Genomic DNA, 26,477 nt, shown 5'->3' with positions numbered 1-26,477 from the left:
AAGAGACCAAGGAAGACCAACAGAGGGGCAGCCGCGCCACTGTCCCAGAAAGAGCTGAGGAGAGTCCCAGATGAGGGCTCACTCAGCAGCCGCGGAGCAGAAGCCAGGGGGAGTTGCAGTGACGCGCCCGTGAGCTCCGCCGGCAGCCAGCCGTGCCTGAGTGACCGAGCCCCAGGCCGAGAGGCCGGGGGCACCCCACCTCCGAAGTGGCCCGAGCGAGCCCCAGGCTCCAGGCCCCGATATGCGGCCGCCAAGGAGTGAGCCGGTGTGTACCTGGACGCCCATCCCCGGACACAAAGAACCACCAACGAACCGATGTCTGAGGGAGTCCGCCACTGGCAGGGGAAGTGGTGGTAGGGGGAGATAGGCCTCCAAACCTTGGAGGGCCTGAGATGTCCCCAGAGAGGTGGCGCCTGACACCCAACCTGACATATAGACACAGAAATACAGACACACACATATACAAACATCCATTCCCACCCTCATGCTCTCATATGCACTCACTCCACACTCAACCAACGTGGAGACAGACATAAAGAGACGCTGTACACACGATCACACTCCCCAAGCGTACTCTAAGCCCCGGGTCTAGGTACCCTTGCCCCTGGAGGGGGGAACTGCACCCAGACCCAGGTGGTGTTACCCTTTTCCCTGCGGTGGGGGGAGGCAGACCGCCCCGACTCCGCAGCAGCAGGGAGGCCCCACCCTCCAGACCGCAGTTGGACGGCCAACTCCTCCTCCTAGCCCCCCCGCTCCAGCAGGTCGCAGAGAATGGGGGTGAGAGAAGACTCCAAACCTCCCTCCACCCGCTCATTGTAGTGTTGATGCATGTGTGTTCTAAGGTGCATTTAAAACCCAGGAGGGCATGGAGCTACCTGCCAGAGAGCAGCAGGTAAGCGCATGGTCCCTCCTGCTAGCCCTCAGTGTCTACCTGTATTTAAAATTGAGAGGTGGGCAACGACTTAAAATTGAGAGGTGGGCAACGACTGAGAGGTGGGCAACGACCGAGAGGTGGGCAACGACTAGAAATGGTCATTAAAAACAAAAATAATCACTAAAAATAATTACACAGTCACCGGGAAAGTGGACCTTTAAAAAGTCACAACCATTGTGTTTAACCCAATTCAGAATCTTTTTCTAATCCCAACCCTACCCAAGAAGATCCATGAAATGAGCCTCACTGCCCTCTGCCTCTTCTATGTGGATACTGACTACCTGTTTTAGGACGTTAATAGAAAAATATTTGGACCCTAAATTATATTCACATTTAGACTGTGTCCAGAAATCAATCATAAACTCATGTTAAGTATGGACAAGCGGTACTTGTAGTGCTTTGAAACTTGTTCAAAAAGGTTCTAAACTGATCTAGTTTTAGCATCTCACAAACCGTACTTGAAGGCAGCATCGTCTGCGCGTGCAACTACCATCATTCTCATATCCAGCTCCCGTCTGACCGCTGGCGGGGTGTGTCTCCTGGAGATAGCGGTGGCGAAATGAACCAGCGTCAAGTGAGCATCAAACAGACAATATTGTACCGGAACTTGAACCTGTATTGATGAAAATAAAAGTACTGGCTTGCCTTTAACTGTAATTAAACTTTTAAATAAATGAATTTGAACTGAAAGACATCGACAAATCTGCAGAGTGTGAGATCACAATTTAAACTAAACTTGTAAAAACTTAGATTTTTGTGCTACATGTGCATTAGAGTTCAGTACTTATTTAATAAGAACTCACATTTAATTGTTCTTTTCACTCGAAGGGTGTGTTTGAGGCCATTGCTCTATGCAGGACAGTCAGTTGTTACTGCCGAGACAGTGGAGATACGGCTTGAATCACTGTCCCTGCCAACTGCAACCTCTTCCTTTGGAGTACAACAAGGGTTATTAAGAGATCCTCATATCTTATTCTTTGCAGAAGTACGTTTCAGGATTTAATACTGTTGCACAAAAAATAAAATGAAACTGAAACCCTACTGCAGATTCTTTCAGAAAAATAGAATCTTCCAAAACTCCCACTAATATTCAAAATGTCCTTTTTTCTACATAGTTCTGTCTCAGTAATCAGGGTTCCTTGTTTCTGAAAGGTAAAGGCCATAATGGGCTGCAACTATCTGTTGATCTCCCCACCCAAGAAAAATTACATTTTAAATGAAGAAAAAATGAAGTAAAAACAATAAACATAAAAATAACATTTAATACAATGAAATGAGACCCAAAACTGAAAAAATAAGGGGGGGTATATTGTCACCCCCCCCCCCCCCCCCCAACTACATTTATAAGAAATATTAAGTCGCCTGAAAAAGAACAATAAAAACTAAAAGACCACAAAAGAAAGTGTAAAACTGAAGAAAGAAAAGCAAAAACAAAAACAAAACACAAGCAACGATCAAACTGAAATAAATCTATAAATAAGAAAAAATGAAGAAAAAAAAGATATTCAGTATGGGGTTATAATCTAAAATATATGCAATTGAAAAAATAACACAAGAAAATTAAACAATAACTTTCTAAATCTGGTATTTGATGTTGAAAAAATGCACTGAAAAAGTAAAGAACAAATCAGTTTTTAGGTTTTTCATTCAAAGACATGCATCTTTTACTTTGAAAGTGTGACCGGAAGTCCGTCTCAAAGCTGCTTCGCACTTGTCGCCGACGAAGTGTGAAGCTGTAGAGCTCGCGCCTCTTCAGACTCAGACACCTTGGAGACAAGAAGACAGCGCGAGCACGACTCACACGCGGACGTATAAAATGCTGTTGAACAACGTAACCAGTCTGACGAGTCGGGCTCTGGCTAAATTCTAACATTACTCTGCGAGCAGAAGAAGAGCCATGAAGAAACACCTGAGTCCTACGAAACAGCATCAACAGCCGCAGCCGCCACCACCGGCTGAAGTTCCAGCCTGCGAGGTGACCGTCCAGCAACTCAACGAGCTCCTGTCCGACGGCAACGGCTTTTACAGCCTACCGACACAGCACTTCAACGAGGTCTTTCCCAGGATATACATCGGTAACGCGTGAGTCATTCACCATTGAATCTAACACGTGATGCCGTTGTGACACTGAGAGACACTCCCTACACATACTCCGACCAGACGCGACCATGACAACGGTGTCGCATGTCGGTTAGCACGCGCGCACGAGCGGTGGTCCTCCGCTGTCATCATCATGGAGGAAGCGACAGGCGGTTGTTGACAACAGATAACCCCGAAATACTAGCCTGATTTCAGGGAGAAGTCATTAGCCAGACAGTTGATTAACAGATAACACTGCAATATCACGACTATCTGTCAATATATAATATTATTGTTATTATTGTTATTATTATTACAAATCTACGTGTGATCCTCTTTACCTTTAAAGCAGAGGAAACCAACGAATTCAGAACACGAAGGACGAAACTAAAGAGGTGTTTTTACTCAATGAACCCCTCTCTGTCATTAGTATCATTGCCATGTCTTCATCAAGCCGCTCCCCTTTCAGTCCCGCTGGGCTGCAGGAACACAGCAACCGTCACCACTCTTCCCCCACCCCCCATCTTTCATTTATTATATGAAAAGAAGAAAAACATTTTCTCTCAGAGCAAATTGTGGAAAAAAAGAGATGTGAATTCTTAGTCTAAATTGTGAAGATGCTCTTTAGACAGGAATAAACAGGAATCTAGTCAATTCATGTCATATATAAGTTAATTCAGCAGTGTCAAACACATTTTATCTCTTCCTATTAAAAAGGATTTCTTGCTCCCCACCATAACCAAGTGTTTGCTCATATGTCATTGTGTGATCTTTTGGAAACTCCTGCATATCTCTTTAGGCTGGCGCTATGTTAATAAAATTATATTGCATTAATTCCTTTGTTTACTTATAATGTTAACAAGTACACTCACCTAAGGCAAATGGAAACTGCAAATGACTGCAGCTAAGATACTAAAAGGAGGTCATGTGTCACATTCCTTGCAGAAAATGAATTCATATTTAATATTTTTCCTGCCAGGTAACTAATTAATCAGGTCCCATCTCTGTAAAGAAATGTGACGTATATGTGTCTTTCTCACAAAACACAACACAAAATTATTTGCAAATACAAATCTGTGCATTAAATAGTTGATTGTAAACATCTATTGGAAAACGTCTAAGACTGAACACAGGCACAAACCAGACCAGTGCTTTCTTTGTGCATAATCAAATCATGGAACAAAGGTAATAGAATTAACTTAATAGCAGCAGTATGTTTTTTTTTTAAATTTATTTCTTCCTGTAAGAGATGCTGTGCACACACACACACACAGACCCACACATGCAGCGTATATGGAGTATAATGTATATTTGTTTATTAAACAGGTCTGCAGCTGAACCATAAATCCATGGTTGTTTGTTGACTTGGTGCTATTGGCTTTGTAATGAACATGCTGACTGTTTAGGAATTTACTACCCAGTGTTCCAGTAAAGCCAGTTCAGATTGTGTATGAGATGTACTGTAAAATCTTCCCACTGAACCTAGAGATAAACAGAGACGGTCCTCGTCTCACTACTGGTATTGCTATTTTGGGCTTTTTCTTTGCCTGTAATAGCTCTTTTACAATACACGCATCGCAGCTCTGAACTTTTCCAGACCTTATTCGACACAGCTGCATGTGGGGCTGTTGAATTTACATTAATGTGTTTTAATCTGCCAGTTCTTTACTACAAATGTAAGTTATAGTCTGGTGAATTTAAAATGAATGCGTAGAAATCATCTATTTTATATCTTACATGCTCTATCCTAAGAGCTCCCTTGCCTAAACCATAGTATTTCCAGTAGTGATAAAGTGGACTGTCTCCTACTGTGTGCTGCATGTGAGAAAAAGCAATATCAGATAATATCCTGAACTGATTCTTGCCAGTTGCATATGCATAGTTTATGAATATTTTATGCACAAATCTGTGATTCCCCAATGTTTTCTTACCTGATTTGGTTGTTTGCATGCTGTGAGGCAGTTATTAATACTATAACATCTCCTGTGGCAAAATTTTAATTTATTTACCAATAAAGCATTGTTACCTAGCAAGAAGTTCCTGAGTTCAATTACACCACCAGGCCTGGGTCTTTCTCTGTGGAGTTTGCATGTTCTCCCCATGTTTGCTTGGGTTCTCTCTGGATACTCTGGCTTCCTCCCACAGTCCAAAGACATGTAGTTAGTGAGATTGGGTTAATTGGTAACTCTAAATTGCCCATAGGTGTGAATGTGAGTGCGAATGGTTGTCTCGCTATGTGTTAGCCCTGCAACATAGTGGTGACCTGTTCAGGGTGTACCCCGCCTCTTGCCCTAAGACAGCTGGGATAGGCTCCAGCCCCCTGTGACCCTGACAAGGATAAGCGGAAGAGGATGAATGGATGGATGGATGAATTAATTGGTTAGCACCATCAACAAGGAGGTCCTGGGTTTGAATCCACCTGAACAGAAAGCTGGAACCTTTCTGTGTAAGGTTTGCATGCTCTCCCTCTGCATGTGTGGATTTTCTCCAGTACCTCTGTAATTTGAAATTGGCTGTAGGCGTGAATTAGGGTTGGGCGATATGTAAAAAATTTTCCAACCGGCAATTGTCAGTCCAGTAATCGACAATGGGCAATATATTCGCGCATGCGCAGACTTGATGGGCGGAGCAATGTAATCATGGGGGGACTGATTTGCGCGTTTACAACACAGAAGAAGTCCAAACATGGACGAACTAATTTCCCAAAAAATTAGGGCTGTCAGCATTAAGGCGTTAATGCAGCATTAACGCGGCTATCACGATTGACGCAATCAATTTTTTTTAACGTGCTCAACCCATCTGGAGCGCAGAACAAACAAACTTTGGACAAAATGCCCGAAATACGTTGACAGAGACATTTCAGAGATTCTGACTCAGTCTGCGCTCCAGATGTTAATTGTTAATTGCATTAGTCGTGATGACGGCGGGTTAACGCTGACCGCACTAAAAAAAATTATGAAGTCGCCAATTTGGGATTTCTTTGGCTTTAAACCAGATGAAAGAAGTAAACCTAAGGATCTAACCAAAGTGGAGTGCCGCTTGTGCAGACGTACACTGTGAGCAAAGGACTCTAAACACGACTAACTTGCATGGACATGTACATGTCCGCCATCCGCCTGAGTATGCTAGGCTATCACCAGCTTCTGCAGGTCCATCAACAAGCATTTGGGTGCACTCTGAGGAGGGTGCATTTGCTTGAAGATAAAAGAGGGTGCTGTTAAAACAGCGCTACTATTTTTTTTCTGTTTGACTGCTTCTATTAGCGCCATCATTATTAGCAAAGTTACTCTTAAACACCTTACTGTTGTTACTCTTATTCCTCGACTGGTTGGTGAGTGGTTGCTGGCAGTCTCTAGGTGAAACTGGTCACAATAATGGTCCTTTGGTCATTACCAGATTGCCACAGTTTTGTGTAGTTTGCATGGAAAAGTGGGCTAATTTGCAAAAAACCTCTTTATGTGTTTAAAGTGTAATTTTGTTGCTATTAAAGAAACAAATTTAGTTTCTTTTGCATATATTTTGCTGTGTGGTAATGTATACCAGCTTTTACAGAGCAGCTCTTAATGCCACCTTTATGGATTTGTGGTAGAGAGAACAGATTCAGGGATGCCTCAAAGAAACTTGTGGGTTCAATCACTGCCAGTAGAGTGGTGGAGGAGCCGAGCCGGACAGAATACAAGCACATTACTGTAGCTCAGTGCTACAACACAATCAATCTGGATGTGCCAATCTGTCCGGCCAAGTCTCCAAACAAAGTGCTGGCAGACCTGCGCTCTGCTGAAGCTGATCAGAGAAAACTGTCAGCATGAAAGAGCGACTCTAAAGTGCTCTCAGCTTTATGACTTCTTTTGTCGAAGAGATTTTGATGTCTGATGAACAAACTAGGTTTGAGTTTTCGGTGGGGGGTAATTACTGAGCTATTTTATTTTAAAGCATATCTTAGAGCTTAGAAAAGCTTGATAGGACAGTGTAACATAATGTGATATTACACATATCTCAGGCAGGGAGAGCCGGTATTGATTGTTGATTAAAGGCTATGCCTTGTCCACAGTTTCCACCTCTGGGACCCAGTAATCCTCCCTGCTCATCTCATTAGTTGTACCTCGTTATAAATCAAATTATGTAGCTGGCTGGTAGAAATCCATTGGATGAAAACCAGTGCATCTATTAACACAAGACTAGCATGTGGTGCATCTCGCATACGCGTTTTTTACGGCGCTCGACTTAAATTAGAAAGAGATCTGTCCTTGAAAATGTTCATTAAACTTTCTTATCATAGGTACCCTCAGGAATTGGACCCATTAACCATTTTTAGGCTTTGATATACAGTTGCCTGTCAGATTTTAATTTTTTTAGGTCAAGACACAGTTTCATTTACATAATAACTGTTCATTTAAGATATACAGTAGTCACTCATGCTGACATTTGTTGGGAAAATGTACAGCATTGCTTTCCCTTCTTTATTTTAATTTAATAGAAAAATCAGGGATACTTATACAGCTGCCAAAAAACATCCCATTTTCGTACTCTGTAAGGATTTAACATTTTCAACAGACCATTAAATTGTAAGTTCATATTTTTTTTGTACATACATACATTCGCTCATTGTGCATCACTTTAAAGCTCACAGCTAGTCGCTTGGTTTCCTACTTAACCCTCTAACTTATTTATTACCTGTTCATTTGTCAATTAACAGTATTCCTCACTCTCATTGGTAGTTGCATTCAATTCTCAGATTCCGCCCACTTCACAATCACAAGAAATTATTTTGCCTGTAGTTACCTGCCAATTGCCCATTAATACAAGTTTTCTTAGTCTTTGAACTCAACTGGAGTGACAGTTCTTTCCTACGTTGGTGTTTTGACCACACATCTGCATTTGTTGAGTCTTTCTGCTGATTTATTCAGTTCTTTCACTTAAAATAATGTATACAGCAGACACTCAGTAAAAGTTTAAAGTCACTAATTCAATAAACAAGATGTTGACTAGAGCAGCACTTGTGTTTATTGAACTAGTCAATGTTTGCATCCATAAATGGATTATGAGTCTACTTTGCCAGCTTGCAATGTTTTCAGTTCAGTTGTAGTCAGCACTCTTAAACCACGGTGTGCAGCTTAGGGACTTAAGGTGTGGTTGTTTGCTTTGAGAAACGCTCTGGCTCTTTGTGAAGCTGGTCTTTAATAATGGATGTGTTGGGACTGCAGATCCCAGGGTAAGGAGGCCGGGACAGGCCCGGCAAATAGGAAGGAAGCCATCGGCTGTGAACCCAGTTGAACCTACTGTGCCTCTGCATTGTGTTGTGTAGAAGTACAGTATAGGCCTTTACACACTACTACCCTTTACACACAAAGAGATACGCATGCCTACGCTTTACTTGCTTCACTTTTTTTTGCATTGAAGTGCTCATAGTGTGCATGCATATTGAATCATTTATGAGCACTAGCTTAGTCTAAATATACACAGACTTTTTGTGAATGAAATGAAGATATTATTAATGTGTAGCCTGGATTTCTGAATCTCTGCCCTGTAGCTACGATGCTAGCAGACAGGCTGCTTCATCCCTCCTCCTTTGGTTGCAAAGTAACATTGTAGCAGAATTTCTTGTTAGGTATTGGGTTTTGCAGCCTCCACCTCTAGGGAGCTGCCCAGGGTCACCTCACCTTGCCTCCAGGCTCACGTTGACGTTAAGCCTGTATAGTAAAGCTTTGTCAGAGTGAACGATTTACAGATTCGTGAAAATGGTTTTAAAATAAAAAACAATACATATATAAACTTATATCATGAATAGTATTTGTAAGGCAGGCTACGAGGTCATTATTGATCTTAATTAAATGATCTTGATAAAACTGTCACTCTTGTCCTATTTTGGGGTGACCGTGGCTCAGGGGGGTTGGGAAGCGTATCTGTAACCGGAAGGTCGCCGGCTCGATCCCCGGGCTCTCTGTCCTGGTCGTTGTGTCCTTGGGCAAGACACTTTACCCTATCGCCTGGTGTTGGCCAGAGGGGCCGATGGCGCGATATGGCAGCCTCGCTTCTGTCAGTCTGCCCCAGGGCAGCTGTGGCTACAACTGTAGCTTGCCTCCACCAGTGTGTGAATGTGAGAGTGAATGAATAGTGGCATTGTAAAGCGCTTTGGGTTCCTTGAAAAGCGCTATATAAATCCAATCCATTATTATTTGCTATGGATCCCTCACTTTTCTATGTGTTATACATAAAGTACACCCCTTTCCTTTACAGTGTCAATTTCACCTCTTTCTAGAAGCACCTAAAAACATGCTTGCTGTTTAGTTCAGCTCCAGATGAGATAACTAAATGAGAGAATTCAATTAACAAGCTATGTCTAAAATCATAATGAGAAAACTTTATTGTCCATTGCAGTGTAGTAGAAATATGTCTTAAGCATAAGTGTATGCAAATAAAACTGCAGATATATGAACAAAAAACTTTATAAACAACACATACCAAGGCAGAATTATTACTCACAAAGTTTAATCTGTGGAGAATTGACTGGTGCCTTTATTTCTGGATTTCTCAGAGTCTCTCACCCATTTTCACTCCATTGTCACTGTGCAGATTTCCTAAGGCACGCGAGCTTCCACCTGGAGCTTTCTTCGCCCCCCAATCTGTAACTCCAGACATTTAGTGATGGCAGCAGGCTGGCAGGCTGTGTTTATAGCCATAAAAACACCACAATGTCAAGAACCACCTCTTTTTTTCCTTTTATTTGTTTTTAATTTTATTTGCATTTAAAAATAAGGTCAGGGTAAATGAAATTCAAGAACTGCATCAGGCTTATTAAGTTAATGATTATTCATGTCAAATTATCACCATAATATCAAACAAAGTAATCTTTAGCAGACTTATGACCAATGAAAAATTATGTCTGGCCTCCAAAACAGCTCACACTAATTTCAAAGTATATTTGATATTATTTGTGGTAGTCTTCATGTTCCTCCAGGTAATTTCCTGTTTTACTTTGAAGTTTAGTTGTTTAGATGTGCCTTATTTTGGTTTTAATTCATGCATTTGTTCTTTTCCCTCTTTTGTGATTGTCATTACTTTCACCTGTTTGATTGCATCCACCTGTGTCCTGTTCCCACCTGTCTCTTAACATCATTCACCCTTGTGTACTTTTATAAACCTGGCTTTCCCTTTAACTTTGCCACATTTTCTTCCGGCTTCCTGTACCTATTTTTGGACTTCTTTTTAGCTGTTGGACTTTCTGTATTTTTAGATTCTTGTATTAACTACTTTTTTCTCTTTTTGTTTTTTTTCGCTACCCCGTGCCATGCATTTGAGTCCAAAATCAAAACTTCCTTAACACAAAAATTTCTCTAAGAATCAGTGACATTGCATAAATACTTATACTGTAGCTGCAGTGTTTGTCCAGATGCTTACCAAAGCTTTGGTGTTATCAGTTCTCCTCATGTCCCATGCCTAGCTGTGATCTTGTTAGATCAGCTGCTCTCAATGCCAGCTAACATACGCTCATGGCTCAGCTGATAGGTTTCATTGCATCCCATTGACAAATCTAACATAAGATGTGCTATTTGCACTGCTTTGCTATGCCCATAGGTGCTGGTTCTTCTGCAAGCTACTTTGAAACCCACCTCCAACCACTCATCACTAAATCACCAAATACAAATGACTGCAGATAGAAATAGCAGTCATCTTATAAATATAGTAATCTTTAATGAAATATATTTTGCTTGCATCATAACTTTGCCATATCATTGTACAACAGCTTTTATATACTTCCAGTTTTCTTCTCCATTTCTATTTCTTTCTTCTATTTTTTGTGTTTTCGATTATGTGCAATTTCTTTTGTTTTAAAAAATTATGTGCAATTAGTGGCACTAAATGTACCATAAACTTGGAATACAACTTATAACCTAAATACGCAAGGAGGTTTTTTGTTCAGAATCAATGGGCAGTGCCTTTGGCCAGGTTGGATGTGGATGCAGGCATTGGGCCAGGCAGGCTGGAGCAGCCAGAAGCTTGTACTGCTTTGTTATGGTTTGTTAGCTGTGTGGGACTGTTTGCTTTGTATGGGTCTAATGTGCAATAACGCAGCTCTAAAAGGGGATGTGTATTAGAGCAGGAGGTAAGCAGAAACAGATTCATTGTTTCCTGGAAGTAGGGTGAATGATGATGGAGGTGAAAATACTGGAGCAGAGCTGTCTGAGAATAGAGAGATTGTTCTTTTTGTCTGTTGTCCTACAAAAAATAAAATAAAAAAGACAAATACATCAGAGTCTGCAGACTGAAAAATGGACACCTTTATAGGTCCTCAGCAGTTTCAAATGGTGCCCATTAGAGCTGGATTGGACTGGTTGGTGAAGAGGGTAGTACACACTGCTGTATGAAAACCAACCATTACTGAGAAAAAAGACTTTTTGGGGGGGACTATAATCGAACTCACAATGGCTGATGCTTTAGACACTCAAATAGCCAAATTTTCTTATTTTTCTTATTTTCAGCACAGTACAACAAGCTGTGCTTGTGTTACAGACATAGGAGTAATGCTTACTGACAATGAACCTCTACTTAGATATTCAAGAGAAATAAATAAAATAAATGATCTAAATGATTCCAATATTCATTCAATTAAAACATTTCAGATATATTAATCGTATTAGAGCGCTTCATGCGCCCCACAGGATGTAGGCAGTATTTTAACAGACACCCAAGGATGTTTAGCAGTTTGTTTTTTTTTATCCATCACCTTGACTTCACTTTGTTTTAAACTGCTCAGTAGCTAGCCCAAGCCTAACACTGGTTTTACATTACACTGACCAGGTCACTGTTGTGGTGATTACCTGAGAGTCTCATTCTGTAGTGTGGACTGCAGCCGGTAACAGGAGTCCTTGTTGTGATTCTGTAGGAAATCCTGAAATAAATGCGGTTATTTTTCAAAAACAATTATTCCAAACCTTCAAAATGTAGTGCAAGTCTGGCCACACAGTTTACGTTAGCTAGATGAATATATAGGGTAACTGAAACTGTGTTACTTTAGTGTTTAATGAGCACATGTGCTACCGTTAACATGAATGATGGCATGTTAGTGAATTGTATTACATTATTAAATTAAATTTTTTAATTTTATTTTAAATTTATCACTGCATATTTGTTTTTCTTTTCTCACTTCTACCATCTGTAACCTTTGAAGCACTTTAACCCTATAATGCCCGTTGTATCATATTTGATATGAGTTTCTGAGACCTCTAGCTCATCAACATGATCAATACTTGACATAATTTCAAAATGTTATAGACAAAACTAAAATTAACACTGTTGTTAACAAAAAGTTGCAAAAAATGCCCAATGTATTCTATGCGATACAGAAAATATATAATAAATATACAATAAAAATATATCATACACAACATGATATAGCAAAATAAATTGTGGATTTTGTTATAAGGGTTAATAAACATCTCAGTTCCAAAAAAATCTGAATTTTCTGGCTAGTTTTTTGAAGGGTTGGGTCTTTCAGGGTTAAACTGGAAAAAAAGTTGCTGAGCGATTATAGGTTTGATTGATATTTGTAATTAGACCTCGAGTCATGAGAACTCTACTTTGGAAATAAGTTGAGACAAAAGGCACTTTAATGTGACTTTTGTTTGAAAAATCAGTACGAGGGAGCTGCTTTTGTCTCCCAGCAGATACTCAGTATTTGGCTGTTCATCAACAGATGCAGCGAAACACTGTGTGCTGCATGTGGTGTTATTGCGACCTGTTTGTCAAAATACCACTTTAAAAAAAAATTGTGCTGACACACTGCTTTGCTGTATCTGTCAGGTGCTGTTAGTACTGTTATTTGTCTCAGATGTCTTGTTCTGTGTCTGCACATTCATCATTTTATTTCAATTTCAGAGGCTCTGTGAGTTTAGTCCAGTGCCTCTAAATTGAAATTAAATTGTAGACTGGTAAGCATATTTGATCAGTTTTTTCATCTCTGATCATTAACCTCTTCTCACCTTTGCAGGTTTGTCGCTCAGAATACAATGCGTCTGCAGAAACTTGGTGTGACACACGTCTTAAATGTAGCAGAGGGCACCTCCTTCATGCATGTCAACACCAGTGCGGATTTCTACGCTGGCACGGGCATCACCTATCATGGCATCCAGGCCAATGACACAGAGCAGTTCGACCTCAGTGCCTTCTTTGAGGAAGGGGCTGATTTTATCGACAAGGCCCTAGCGCACAATAATGGCAAAGGTGGGGTTATTTTGTCGTTTATGTTTTATCTATTGGACTAAGGAGGTAAATGTTAACTCTTGAAATACATGTATTCATTTTTAGTAGAATATTAAAATAATGGCCACCAAACTTTTGTGTGCAAGTGATCTACCACTTAGCAACAAGTGTACAAAGTGGTAGGACATCCTAACACTTTGCACATATAACGTTGTTGACATTTTTTGCTTGATTTGTAAATGGGGGGGAAAAAAAAGAAGGACAGACTGTGGGATGTTTTTCTTACTTACGCTTATGTGCATTAAACTGTGGACTACAAGCTGTCCAGAGACCAAAGAACTTCCCGTTACAGTCTTGTGTAGCAAAGAAAAGCACCAAATTCTGTTAAATAGCTGTTTGCCAAATTTGTAGTCGGTTTCTTGAGAAAGCACAAAAATAATACATCATTTCTACATTCTTCAGACTATTTTTATTTAGTGAGGTCCTAAAAAGCTGTTCAGGAGCCATAACTAGAGATAACACCCACTCGATGTTTGAAAAAGCCCATTGTTTTCCCTCTATTGACTATATATGGTGCTAGGAAGTCTGTATGCTTATATATGCACAGGTAGAGAATATATTGATTGACTATATTACATTACATCAGTATTAGTATGTGTTAGTACCCCACAACTTGGGTAAAACTAGCCCTTAAATATATCCAGCACTTCAAAGAAATGTATCCCTTATGCTGGATATTTATATTTATTTAACAAATGGGAGCACTATGCCTTTCTTACTTCAATAGCTCACACTTAAAAGTAATTTGCTCCAAAAGTTGAGACATGAAAACAAGTTCCTCTTGTTGTTTGTCTAACAAGATCCAGTCTTAGTTCCAGTCTTAGTACTCCTCATTGTTGTGGATCTTAAAGCAACAACAGGAGATAATCACAGTGGCCCTGAACACCTCTCGCTAAATCTGACACACTCATGAGTCCTGCTCCATATTCCATTACCCGATCACATCCCTGCACATCAGCATCGTCACAATGTTTGATGTGTAGCACACCTGTAAGATGTTAAACGGGTGCTGTAATACTTTGGGACTGTGTAAAAGAACAGAACAAGTACTGCAGTAAAAAGTTGTAAGAAAGGGGAAGATACAGAAATCACTAGGGAACTGAGTCTTGACTTTCATACAACTTCTAGGTCAGGCATACTATACACCATTTCAGGTGTGCAAACTTTGAATTTTGAATAGTACGAATCAAAAAGCAGCTGTTTCAAATCTGAAACCTAGCATCTTAATTCCCCGAATGTTTTTTGTCACTACAGTGCTGTGGTAAATCAAGAATGAAGAGCTCCTGTGGAGAAGAGCGCATAAGAGATTTAGCATGCCTCATCTCTGCTTGGTGGTTTTGCCGCAGTTTGACATTTGTGCATTGTGCCACATTAAGTGTGACATTTTGTGACCCTCAGCTGTAAGCTTGGAAAAGGTCCAAGGTCCAGGATTTTAATGAGGAACTGCACTAATGCATTGCTCCTGTGAGTTTTCCATAATGAAGACACAAGGTTACAGTGTGCAGATCTGTGTATTTTCCTCCAATCAACAGAAAACCAACACATTAAAACTGCAATGATAAAAAGTAATTTAACGGCATCAACTGTGGTGATATGGAGAAATGGTTGGATTCATGATCTAGAATTAAAGTATGATAGATAATAATTTATGCTGGAATGTATATTTCAGACAAAATTTATATTTTTTAAATTAATTATTAATTTATTATTTATAGTTATTTAGCTTGACAAATTGAGGGCATGCAGGGGGTGGAGGGTGCTGCTCCGTCTGCGTAAGCAGCCATTGAGACTGTATCGGACATGCCTCCTTGCTTTGATTGGTTGTTTTTAATTTGGGTGTGGTAGTTTCTTGCAGATCACGTTTGAAGCACTGAGAGGAGCCTTAAGAGCCTGATGCTTTTTTTTTCAGTGGCTCATGCAATGCAATGAAAATGTGTTGCTGCACCGAGCAAGTGGCAGGACATAGTTTAGGAGCTTTTTTTGAACGCCATAGTTCAACAAATTTGGAGTGTGTTGCCAATAAAAAGGAGGCATCCTGCTGGAAAAACTTTTAAAAATTCTGCCTAATCGTTCTGTCCTCTGCAGCTCCATCAAACAGTACGCTGAACCTTTAAGGTCAAAATGATGGAATGAATACATGCCCATACTTTTGCACCATGCATGAATCAAGTGCCTGGATCCAGAAGGTTAGCTCAATCTGAATTCGTTTATATTTTCCTAAGAGCATCGGGATGAGTTTTTCTCATTTTAGTTAGATTTTTGAAGATATGCAAAATGTGGAAGTTTCTTCCCACGTCAAAATTCCTAGCTCCTGATATGATTTCAGATAAACTCCAGGAGTTGATCATTTCTTATTTGGGCCCTGAGAAATTGGTAGGCACATTTTTCCATAGAGCTGAGCATTGTCACTACAAACATAAAATTACTCTCATAAGTGGTGGAGGCATGCGTGGATTAATATACTGTGCATGTCCTCGTGGGGAACATGCACAGTTCCCCATGAGGAGCATTAACGTAAATATTTTTTTAATGTTGTAGTGAAGGGAACATGATTAGAAAACTGTTTAAATATTTTGTAATTAAATCGTATGTTGTTTCTGTAGATCCAGTGCCAACTGTCAATATGGTGGATGAATAGTATACAAATAGACAAAGAATGGGAGAACGGGTCAGTCAGGGGGTGTAAAGTGTACATAGCTGTGCCAGTGCTGCAGTTCGGACTGGATGCTAATGCTGCTAGCTTGGTCTACAGGAGGACCGCAGCATTGAGAGAACGATGCTGACTGCACCCACTGACAACTCCTGTTGAGGAAAAGAGTGCCCAACAGTGGATAGAATTTAATGTTTTTCCAACAAATGCAGATAAGACTATTAAGTCTAATAAAACAATAAAATACAAGACACAGTAAAGACTGAGGGATATTGGAGCTGGACAGTGATGGAGCAAGTGAGTTGAGAGCCAAAGAGCGTGTGTGTCTAACAAGAGGATACAGTGGAATTAGAATTGATCTGTGGCAGACATGGTGATTTGGTATTGAAGAGGTCACGTCATTGGCATGGAAGTGTTCCCGGTCGAGTGTGAGAGAGGAGCCAGTCAAAGAAAAAGGAGAGAAGAGGGAGAGAAAGATGTTGGGGATAAAACTATAGTAGAGACAGAGAGAGGTGTTGGGTTTCAAATAAAGTGCAGAATCTGCAGATCTGACCTGAGCCGAGCACATCAGCTGCTCTGTGAAGGTTGCCAAGTTAAATCCCCTGTGGCGTTTTAGCCAGTCTGTAATGGAAGTGTAAGTTAGACAAAGGTACACCTTAAAAATGAACACAAACACACAAACTGGCATGAACATAAAAATACAGAACAGTAAACACATATGTATTTTGCACACACAAAGACGACATTGATTCTTTGCTGTGGTCGGGATGTGGGTTCACCTCAGCTGGTGGAAGATGATTGACTTTGCTGAGTCTGCAGCAAAGGTCATGTCTTATATATGCAGCTTCTAGAAGAGAAGCTGCTTTGCTGGACAATCTTGGTCACAGCATATGTTTTCCAACTACTCTAACAATCTCTTATTTTCTATTTATTTGTTTCTGCTTCATTTCCTCATTTTCTTCCACCTCCTACTTTTTGTCCTGCAGTCTCAAAATTACCACGAGGGAAAACTCCTGTTTGTGCTCTGGTGCTTTAAGGACACTGTATACTTGATACGAACCTGAAAAATCATGTTTTATTTCTGTGTTGAATGTTCACTTATCTTAATTTAATGCCCCACATGTGAGAAATAAAAAGAAATAGACACAATATATTTGATTTGATTAATGATTTGCATTAAAGGGGACTTTTTGTGTTAATTTCAAACTCCAAATGTGTATTCTTGACTCGACTAGAGTAGCTTTGCATGATTCATGGTTTATTTTAATCCTTACTTATCTTGTGGTGGCCCTTTGTACTGACGTTTACTTCATTCTCTACCTGAATAACTATTTTGCCTCCTTTCTGAAAAGCCAGCTTTTTTTTTTTGATTGGCTGTTCTTCACAAACTATATGTTTAAACAGTTAATGGGAGGGGCTTAATTTGTCACAGTCTGTGCCTACGGTGGCCATATAAGGGATAGCCACTCTAATATATTTGGATTAATTAATAACTCAAGCGCACAGCTTTCTCTTAAATCTCAAACTCACTTGCTGTTTAGTTTAGCTCAAGCAAAGATGGCTAAAAGAGTTTTCAGTCAAAAAGATCTATCTAGAGGAAGTTCAAAGAAATCCCAATCAAGACAATATACACAGATCAGTAAGTCCATGACTTCACGAATAATTGTCATAATTGTGATCATAGTTTTTGTGGCAGTCAAGCAGCCTTCTGTAACAGCTGGTCATTGTTCATGAATAAAGATAGCCAGGGCAATCCGACAAGTTTCATTTATATGCTTCTTCCAGTGTCATACCGGGAACAGATATTTTTGACGCTCTTACAGAGTGACAATTACAGGATGTACTAGTTTATGCTTTTTCCTGTGCAGTGGATAACAGATAGCAGAGGAGCCACAATGAGGCCTGAGAAAACTCTTCTATGAAAACTATTTCTCTGTGGTGTGTGTGTGTGTGTGTGTGTGTGTGTGTGAAACCAGCCTCGCACCATAAACAGCTTTCATCTTATTGTTCTCTGTGTCCTCCAGGGAAGGTGTATGTACACTGCAGAGAAGGCTACAGCCGCTCCCCCACCATGGTTGTTGCTTACCTCATGCTGCGCCACAGAATGGATGCACGGCTGGCGGTGGCCACTGTGCGGCACAAGAGAGAGATCGGTCCTAACGACGGCTTCCTTCGCCAACTGTGCCAACTCAACGAGAAGCTGGCAAAGGAGGGCAAGCTGAACGGGGACCTGGGCAAATTAAAGGCCAAGTGAAAGCTGGAGAGGTGCTGCCCGTCTCCTCCGGCCCTGCCTTTGACTGGCTGCAGCTGCTCTGGTAGACTGACCCCACCCTGACCAAACCAGCACTCATCTAACACATCAGGGGTATTCTGAAGCATACATGCATTTATCTGTGGAATTATTCCTCGTGTTCACACACACTTGCACATGTACATGCTGTTCTGTTTGAATCTTTAGTCCATGTCTCTCACTGCTGTTCTACAAAGAGTGTGATCTCAAAAAAAACCCATCCCCCTTTTTATAACTCCACACAGATTTTGCTGCTCATACCCTAAAGCTCTGAATTCCTCTCATTTCTGAGCTACTTAAAGCATTCCTTCAATTCCCACAACTTAGAAATTTGATATCTTTGCCCTGATTTTAAAATTTTACTTACAAACTTGTAGGAAATAGAAGATTATAGCACAATCATTCCATAGTTTACCACTGCCGGGAATGTCAGTGATGTCTCCGCCAGTAGGAGTACTCTAAATAATTCCAAATAAACTCCTAAATATTGAAAGTTGATGGCCACAAATGATGCAACACAGAGTGGATGAAGGAAAATCCCACATTCCATTAAATCTTAAAAAAAACAAAACAATGACGCCCAGTCGATTCCTAAAAATCCTTAATTCTTCCCTTTGGGAGAAAGATTTAATGCACAAACACAGATGACTCACACTCTAATGCATCCTAATACACAATGTAGCATTTCAGTTAACAGACTCAGGCCTCTTGTTTGACAGCGGTAGCATGAAATTTATCTGCAGCGCAAACGGTTGTCGACAGAGCCGCCGCTGCTGAGAACAGGAAAAGGTCGAGCCAATTAAAAATAATGAGCTGCGTGAGGCGTTCACGTAGCAGCCATATTTAGCCTCTGATATGATGAGTGTTCACTGCAGCTGGATAGTAGCTCAGTACAGTAGATGCAGAAATCTGAGGAGAACGCTGGATCAAATATCTGCTTAAAAACACAAAATGCTTTGCCTTCAATTTGAAATGAGCTTATTGTCATTCCCAGTAATGGGCACATGTGAGTGGTTTTAAAGTATGTTTGTAGCCAGAGGACGGCTTTTCTTTTCTTTTTTTTTAATAACATTTTTATTAAAAATAAGTTTAGGTTTGATAATCTTCAAATTTGTGAGACTGCAACAGCATGTTAGGGTCACTAAAGGTTAACAAAAAATAAAATTGAGGCTAATGTGACAAATTTACAAGAAAAAAACTTGTATCTGCCTTTGTTTCTCATGAATTTGTATGTTTTTGTAAAATAATAAATTGTCCTTTTTTCCTGAATTTATGAATATGATTATAATCTTGAAGATTTTGGACTTTTTCTCAGATTGTAAACATCCTTACCAAGCCTCTTACACACTCGCAGTAGCCCTAATACACTGTTGCTAAATGTTCTTAAAATACCATAATCGGTATGTTGTTTGTCAGTAACTCTTGCTTTGTCTTTCAGCACATTGCTTGCCTTTAAAAAATAGTTTACAAAGTGCTTTGACACAATACATATTAAAGTCACATAGAAAGAAACGGGCGATAAGCAAAACGATGACCAGAAGGGAATCCAGTTATGGAATCACACTAAAGCCAAAGTATAAAAATGTGTTTTAAGAAGTGATTCACTGCAGGTTGCATAATTTTCATGTATTGTTACATGTTAAGTCATCATCATGATCTCAATATGGAGAAAATAACTAACTGGGATTATGATTTTTTCCGAAACCCAGCAGCACGACCTCTTGTTCTTAGAGGAAAATCGTAACTTGCTTATCTTTATCAACAAGGCTAAAATACTCCCAAACAATTTACTAGTTATAGTTGCACTTGCCTCCTTTAAACTTACTGAGCTGAAACGATAATTTCCCCTGTAGAGACTGCCCTCCGGTGGTGTTTCTCTGCATTACACATCAAGGCATGACCTCATTTCTGCACCTGTATCAGGAGCTTCTATTTTTTTGATAATATTTTTCTGGATAATATAAAGGTAACACACAAGGCTGTTGCATGTGAATGTAGGTTCTTCAGTTAAAGATGGCAAAATAGTTACTGTTGCACTTTGGGTTTGAGAAAGTGGGTTATGAATATTCTGCTCAGAGGTGTTTAAGATGTTGTTGTTTACTCTGCCACCTTCAAACTAGGGGCCTGTTGTTTTAACTGTCAAATGCATCAGCCAGATGGGATGCCACCCGCTTTCAACAGAAAGATCCAGCCATCACGCCACCAGAGAGTTGCACACTGCCAATTCCCTGACACAACCATTCACTCAGAATCCCAAAACCACTGTTTCATCCACACAGAGGTCCCCACACAACATGTCACTTATCTCACCCCTAAATGTGTGTGTCATACGCTAACTAATACACACACAGGGTCAAATTAGATCACAACGCCTTTTTTTGTTGTTTTTTGTTTTGTTTTGTGTGCACTAAAGCATTGCAATATATGTCAATACCCCATCCGATATATAGAATGTAATCACATTTATATGACTAACAAGGCAGTAGCTGTTACATATAGGCAACTTTAGTTCAGCAGTACATTTTGTATTTAATACTGGGCATAATACTGTAAACTAGACCTAGTGCCAGGAAGGATGGCGATGGAGTGAATTCTTGCACCACATGAGTCCTCAAGTTAGAGAAGTCGCACGAGCGAGATCAGACACGCATAGACTCGTGAACTAAATGTCATGTTGGCAGGATTGTTGTCATGCAAGAGAGGAAGAGGAAAACTAGGTTCTCACCTCATTAATGGCACTATTTATTCCTCCTTTGATATATCTGTATACATTTAAATATATACATGTATACTGTATATACATATTTAAGTGTTGACATATATGAATGTATGAGCAATGTGTCTATAACGTGTAGGTAATGTCAGTATCGTCTTTATATAACATGTTCTACTTGTATGTAGCGCTTTCATTCTTTCTGTTAATTACATGCACATTAATATTTGGATATGATGTGCATGTAAATTGTTCTGTGTAATTGTGGTAGTTCATATCGCAATTGTGCAAAACGTGCTTATGATGGCAGGGTTTTTTTTTTTTTCCTGGTGTAGCCAGGATACTGGGGCATGTAATCATTGTATCTAAGTAGCGTTTTGTACAGCGTAACGTCTTCATATCAGTGCAAATGGATTCATTAAATACAGCAAGATGCAGGTGGCATCATTAGACGCAAGTGACCATCACATCCAAGGATGGACTCATCCCATCACCCATTTCATTTGGCATTATTTCCATCTCTCGCTTTTGATGCTTTAGGATCGATATATGGGTTTGTTTGGATGAGAGTGTTAGTGAGAGGAATATTTTTAGGTGAAAGGAAATAACAGGATCACGTCTGGTGTCCCTCAAACCACTCGTGCTTATGGAATGAAAAAAGAAAGAAAATGGAAAAAATATGACCAAAAATATTGCATAAAAGATCCATGTCCAGAAACTAAAGGGAGGTTTTGAAAAGTGACAAAAGGCATTTAATATAAAACTAAAGATCCACCTTGAGTGGCTGGACTTGGATATTTTATGGTCCTAGTTTTTCAGACGTTCAGACCTTGCAGATCTGTAGTCTTGTTGCTCTCTCCTCTTACGTAAAGCGAGCACAAAGCAGTCAAGCAAAGTGCGCCATTTAATAAGTCAGCTTTTACATTTATATTTTTCTTTATAATTTTAGGTACATTAAGCAGATCAAGATTAAAGTCTCACATTAAATGTTCATATTTCAAAGCAAGCAGTGGAAGTCTACCCAAATTAATCACTTACTTGTTTGAAAATGAAATTTTCAAGAAAGTATTTGACTGCTCCAGCACATTTTTTATGTCTTAAAGTAAAATATCTTCTGCTGTTGGACTGTTAATGATAATTTGGCTCTGGGAAATTACAAAGTTCGGTTTTCACTGTTTTTTCAGAGGCTTTATTGACCAAATAACCTATTGATCAATCAGGAGAACAATTCTCAGATTGATTAATAATGAGGAAAAAGCACCTTCCTGCTCCATGTAGTGCAAGTAAAGAGTACATGAGTCTACAAATATACAGCCAGCAGAGACATTTTAAAGGCCATGTGTTTGTGCTGATTCCAAAACATACACTGAAATGTCCAGTGCTGCTCTGGCCTCTGACTCATTATTGGCCAGGAGGAAAAGTCAGAGAAGGTAATGTTCTCACAGGGAGTTAAAACCGAGGACAAACCCTGCAGAGCGAGAACATAAGTGCGCTTGTGATTGCGGTTCATGCGCAGGTTGTTCCAGTTGACTCTGAGCCCTCTCATTTGGCCATTTTTATACATGTGAAAATGTTTTAAGCAAAGCATTTGATTTCACATCTTGCAAACGCTGCTTCCTCTTGTGGCAAGATAAATCGGGTGCAGTAGTTCAAATTCCCGACCTTTAAGTATAATTTAGTAAATGCGTCATACCACTCATTCCCATCACCTCATCATGAACCCCACACCACCATTATTGTCAATGAAAAGGTAGTACAGATATACGGCTATATTATGTGTTTAAATTGTCAGTTCCAAGCGACATACGCGACAAAAACAATTTATATTATAGATGATTGGCTTTGCCATCATTCAGATGGCCTGGGGTTTCACTCATGCAACTGTTTGGATCTGCTCTATAATACTGCCCTCCTTCTGAATACACAAAAAGCAACAACAAGACACGGTTTGGTACCTCTTTAAATTTGGGAATTGGTATAAATGTCCTCAGCTCATTCCAGGATGAGGGTACGTACTTTAAAGCATCAACTGCCTACACCGACCTGCTTATCGGGTAACTCATGGAGGGTTTTCAAAGCACTCTGTGGTTGCCCAAACTGATTTTCTGATGCAACTGAAATGACTTTTTGGATGCAATGATGTGAACAGAGAGTTTTTATCATGGCAACACTGCTGGCTTAAACACTGTTCTGTAAAAGAAAAAAACACTGCCACCTGCTTGTTCAACAAATCTACTGGTTTGCACACCAATTTTAATTATTTAAAGTGGACCTATTATGCATATGTATTTTTAAATTTTTTTAGTACTATAACAATGATGCATGCTCATTTTACAACTTACAGTTAGAGAGCTAAAATGGCTCAGTGCAAACAGAAGACAAATGGAGGGGCTGCATCGAGGCTCAGTATGAAATAAATATGGACTGTTTTGAATGAGAATTATGCAAAGCTAATCTACTAAATTTAGACTGTATTTATATAGCTACAGTTCACAGCAACAATTCTTTTGAGGTACTTTATATATTAAGATGAATATTGGCTGCAATATTAGTGAGAGAGCCTCAACATTGAGCAGCAGCAATGGTGAGGAGAAAGAACTCCCTTTTAATAGGAAGAAACTGGCTCGTGGGGGGGAAGAGAGAAAACAGAACAACACACAAAAGACAAAATCAAAATTAAAGTCATGCAGTTGTGGCGTGGAGACACACAGGACATCGTTAAGGGTCACCTTATTCAATGCCAATTATCTTTCTCCAAAAGGAAACTTTGAAGAGAGGTCCTCTGTCTCCTGAATCCAATGTGCAGGTTCCTTAGCTGAATGGCTCCCATTCAACTTTTAGAAACTTTAGGGACCACAAATAACTGGGGATTTATGCTTCATCGTATCTACAAATATTCTGAAACCCTATGACCTAACCTACACCCTAACCCTAAAAATGAGGCTACAAGTCCCATAAACATGGCCCACAACTACCACGATTGGCCTGTCCAGTACTGTTACCACTCAGCCGTAAAACGCCGATGGGATATTGTCATCACCCTGCCAGGCAGGCGGTGTGGACACCCAAGTTTGTGAATGTAATAAGTTGAGAAAAAGGCAACCTAGGAGTTTCAAATTGATACCATAGATGTATCTGTTAAAAGTGTCAGACAAATTTAAATCTCAGTGATCTCAACCCCAAGATCAAGGTCAGAGGTCAAGTTTTCTGAAAATCTTCTAAATCCGATAACTCAAAAAGGACGTCCAAGTATTTTGAAACTGATGCCACAGGTGCATCTGTATTTTAAAATTTGTCATTAAGAGAATAATAACCATTGCCTCAATATAAGGAATAATAATCATAGTATCAATATAAGGGCAAATATCAGCAAATTCCTGAAGGGGTACTGCCAAACCTGTTGGAATGGACATGAGGGAATGTACAGAGAAGTGGAAAAACTTGAGGGATAAATATGTTTGCCTTTGAAGAGAAAAAATACTGACCACAACAAAGAGTAGTGACGCCAGGAGGGAAAAATGCCGGATATTTTATTTGTTCCTATTGTGGCAGGCACTGCATTTAAAACACTGGGACACAACCACAAGGTAATTAACACACAACCATAAATGCTGCCAGCAATGTCGGCCGCTGGAGTAGTTCATGTCATGGCCTCTAAAAAGACTCACTGCAGAAGTCTAAATCAGATAATACTCAGATAATAATTCAGATATAAGATACCGTAGGATCTGATTGCGAATCCCAACCCTGATACTGAATGATTTTAAGGAGAAGGGAGCCAGTGAAGAGAAGCCAATATGGATCTGGAAATGAGCATAATAGGTCCACTTTAACACATCGTAAGTATTTATAATCCAGTCTCATGTTGTTTGTCTAGGTCTCTTTTCATTTTTATTTATTTTGCCCCTTATGTGAAACCCTGAATTGCCAATCTGAAGCACCCGTTTGTTTAAACAGTACCAGCATCTCTTTGTGGGTAATAGAGTATGTGTTATGTATTATCGAAAATGTTGAAATGCCATTGATATTGATATATATGGTTCTATATTCTGAGTATGTAACAAAAGGCATTAAGACCGTTGTGAATTGCTGCATTTTACTGTAACTGGGGTGTTACAGTGTAAAGATAGGACATTGTTTGATATTTGGGAGTTATTAAAAAAAAAAGTTTGACTTATTTTCTCCTCAAAGTAACATTTAGTTTTTTAATCTAGATTAAAGTTTATTCTTAGTTTCATTAAAGAAGGCTGTTTGTTTGTTTTCATTTCAGAGGGTTTTTTCTATGGTAGGAAATGTGTGACCCACTTCTCCAGTGTAACCAGTGAGTTTATTATCCGTGTTGTTTTTGGATGAGTCACTCACATGTATAATGGTAGTCAGACTAGGGCCAGACTGTAATTGCAGCTCATTCATAGCGCCCGTTTTAAAACCAGAGAGGAGAGGAGGATGGAGGGTTGTTAAATTACTCGACTGGAGCCAGGTAGTTGTGTTTATTATTGCAGAAAAGTACCTTAAATTGACTTACAAATAATTTCCTGCGATTTTCACTCAAACTCGCTGTCCCGTGTGGCGTGTCTCTGTAAGGCAAGAAGCTGCCATGTTTAAGACCTCTGTGACTGACAGCCGATATCTTACATCATGGAAACTCATCTGGCTTCTTGATGTAGTAAACTCCTTCCCTTCTCTTACCCTTCAGGGCGTTCAAACAAACACCGGAAATGACTTGCAAATACCATCTGGCGCAGGTAAGGCGCTGACATGCAGAGCTGTCATCATTTCTCTTCCACTTTGCACTCCCATCCTGATGAACAGCTTAAAGCAAGAGTTTTAGCACAAATGAGCCCACTGCCCGACTCCTCCTGGAGTCCATTACACAGTCTCGTCACATATTTCTGTTGTACAGATATGTACAGATGTTGCAAAGGATGTTGTTGGGATGATGTTGTATTGGCTGTTAATGGGTATATGCACATATATACTGATCGGTGGCAAATTAAAGGAAAAGTGAGGGGATCCAGTGGCTTTGTTGTGCTGTTGGAGGCATTTTGCAGGCATAGTTTGTCCCCTTAATGATATCGTCTCTTCCAGGATGACAGTAGCCCCATAAACGGGGCACAAAGAGTGGTTTGGAAATTATGTGAGGAAACTGTGGCTCATCATCATCCAAATGCCAGTGCCAAGGAGCATTGAAGCGACTCTTGCAGCTCATAGTCTTGCCACACCTTTAAAAGCCACTTTATGTTCTTATTTTTTCCTGTAATCTGTCACCTTTCTGTACATATATATTTGTCACCACCACTGTCATCTCAGCATAAGCATCACAACAGTAACGGCACTCGGCACCCAAAGCCTTACGGAAACGATCGATTCTTTACGATATGTTTTTGAGTTTTTTGTGTATCTCACTTCACACAGTAGGAAGGGACAGCTCCCTTATTATAGAGCGAGACATCGTTGAAGTGCACTTGATTTTAAATTGCAATGTTATTTTTCTTACCTTTGAGAAGTCCCTTCTTTCTTATGTTTAAGAAATAAATGGCTGAGGTATTAA

General features: G+C 39.9%; 1 protein-coding gene and 1 long non-coding RNA gene across 4 annotated transcripts in view; one reads left to right on the top strand and one right to left on the bottom strand.

Annotated features, from left to right (window-relative positions):
* LOC113028107 (uncharacterized) overlaps positions 1 to 2,737 on the bottom strand; it is a 460,838-nt gene extending 458,101 nt beyond the window's left edge. For all 3 annotated transcript variants that reach the window (XR_013910896.1, XR_013910894.1, XR_013910895.1), the window contains exons 1-3: positions 2,603 to 2,737; positions 1,738 to 1,864; positions 1,393 to 1,547 (exon numbers count right to left, since the gene is read on the bottom strand). This is a non-coding gene — a long non-coding RNA (uncharacterized LOC113028107). The remainder of the gene's footprint in view (positions 1 to 1,392; positions 1,548 to 1,737; positions 1,865 to 2,602) is intronic.
* A 94-nt stretch (positions 2,738 to 2,831) lies between these two features.
* On the top strand, positions 2,832 to 26,477 carry dusp3a (dual specificity phosphatase 3a). Its single transcript, XM_026178104.2, has 3 exons — positions 2,832 to 3,016; positions 13,002 to 13,234; positions 17,948 to 26,477. The coding sequence occupies exons 1-3, from the start codon at positions 2,832 to 2,834 to the stop codon at positions 18,175 to 18,177; spliced, it is 648 nt and encodes a 215-aa protein (XP_026033889.1). The 3' UTR covers positions 18,178 to 26,477.

Source organism: Astatotilapia calliptera, chromosome 8 (assembly GCF_964374335.1).
Source record: "Astatotilapia calliptera chromosome 8, fAstCal68.1, whole genome shotgun sequence".
Taxonomy (NCBI): Eukaryota; Metazoa; Chordata; class Actinopteri; order Cichliformes; family Cichlidae; genus Astatotilapia; species Astatotilapia calliptera.
Note: the sequence above shows the minus strand (reverse complement) of the source record. Positions and strands in the feature narration are given on the sequence as shown.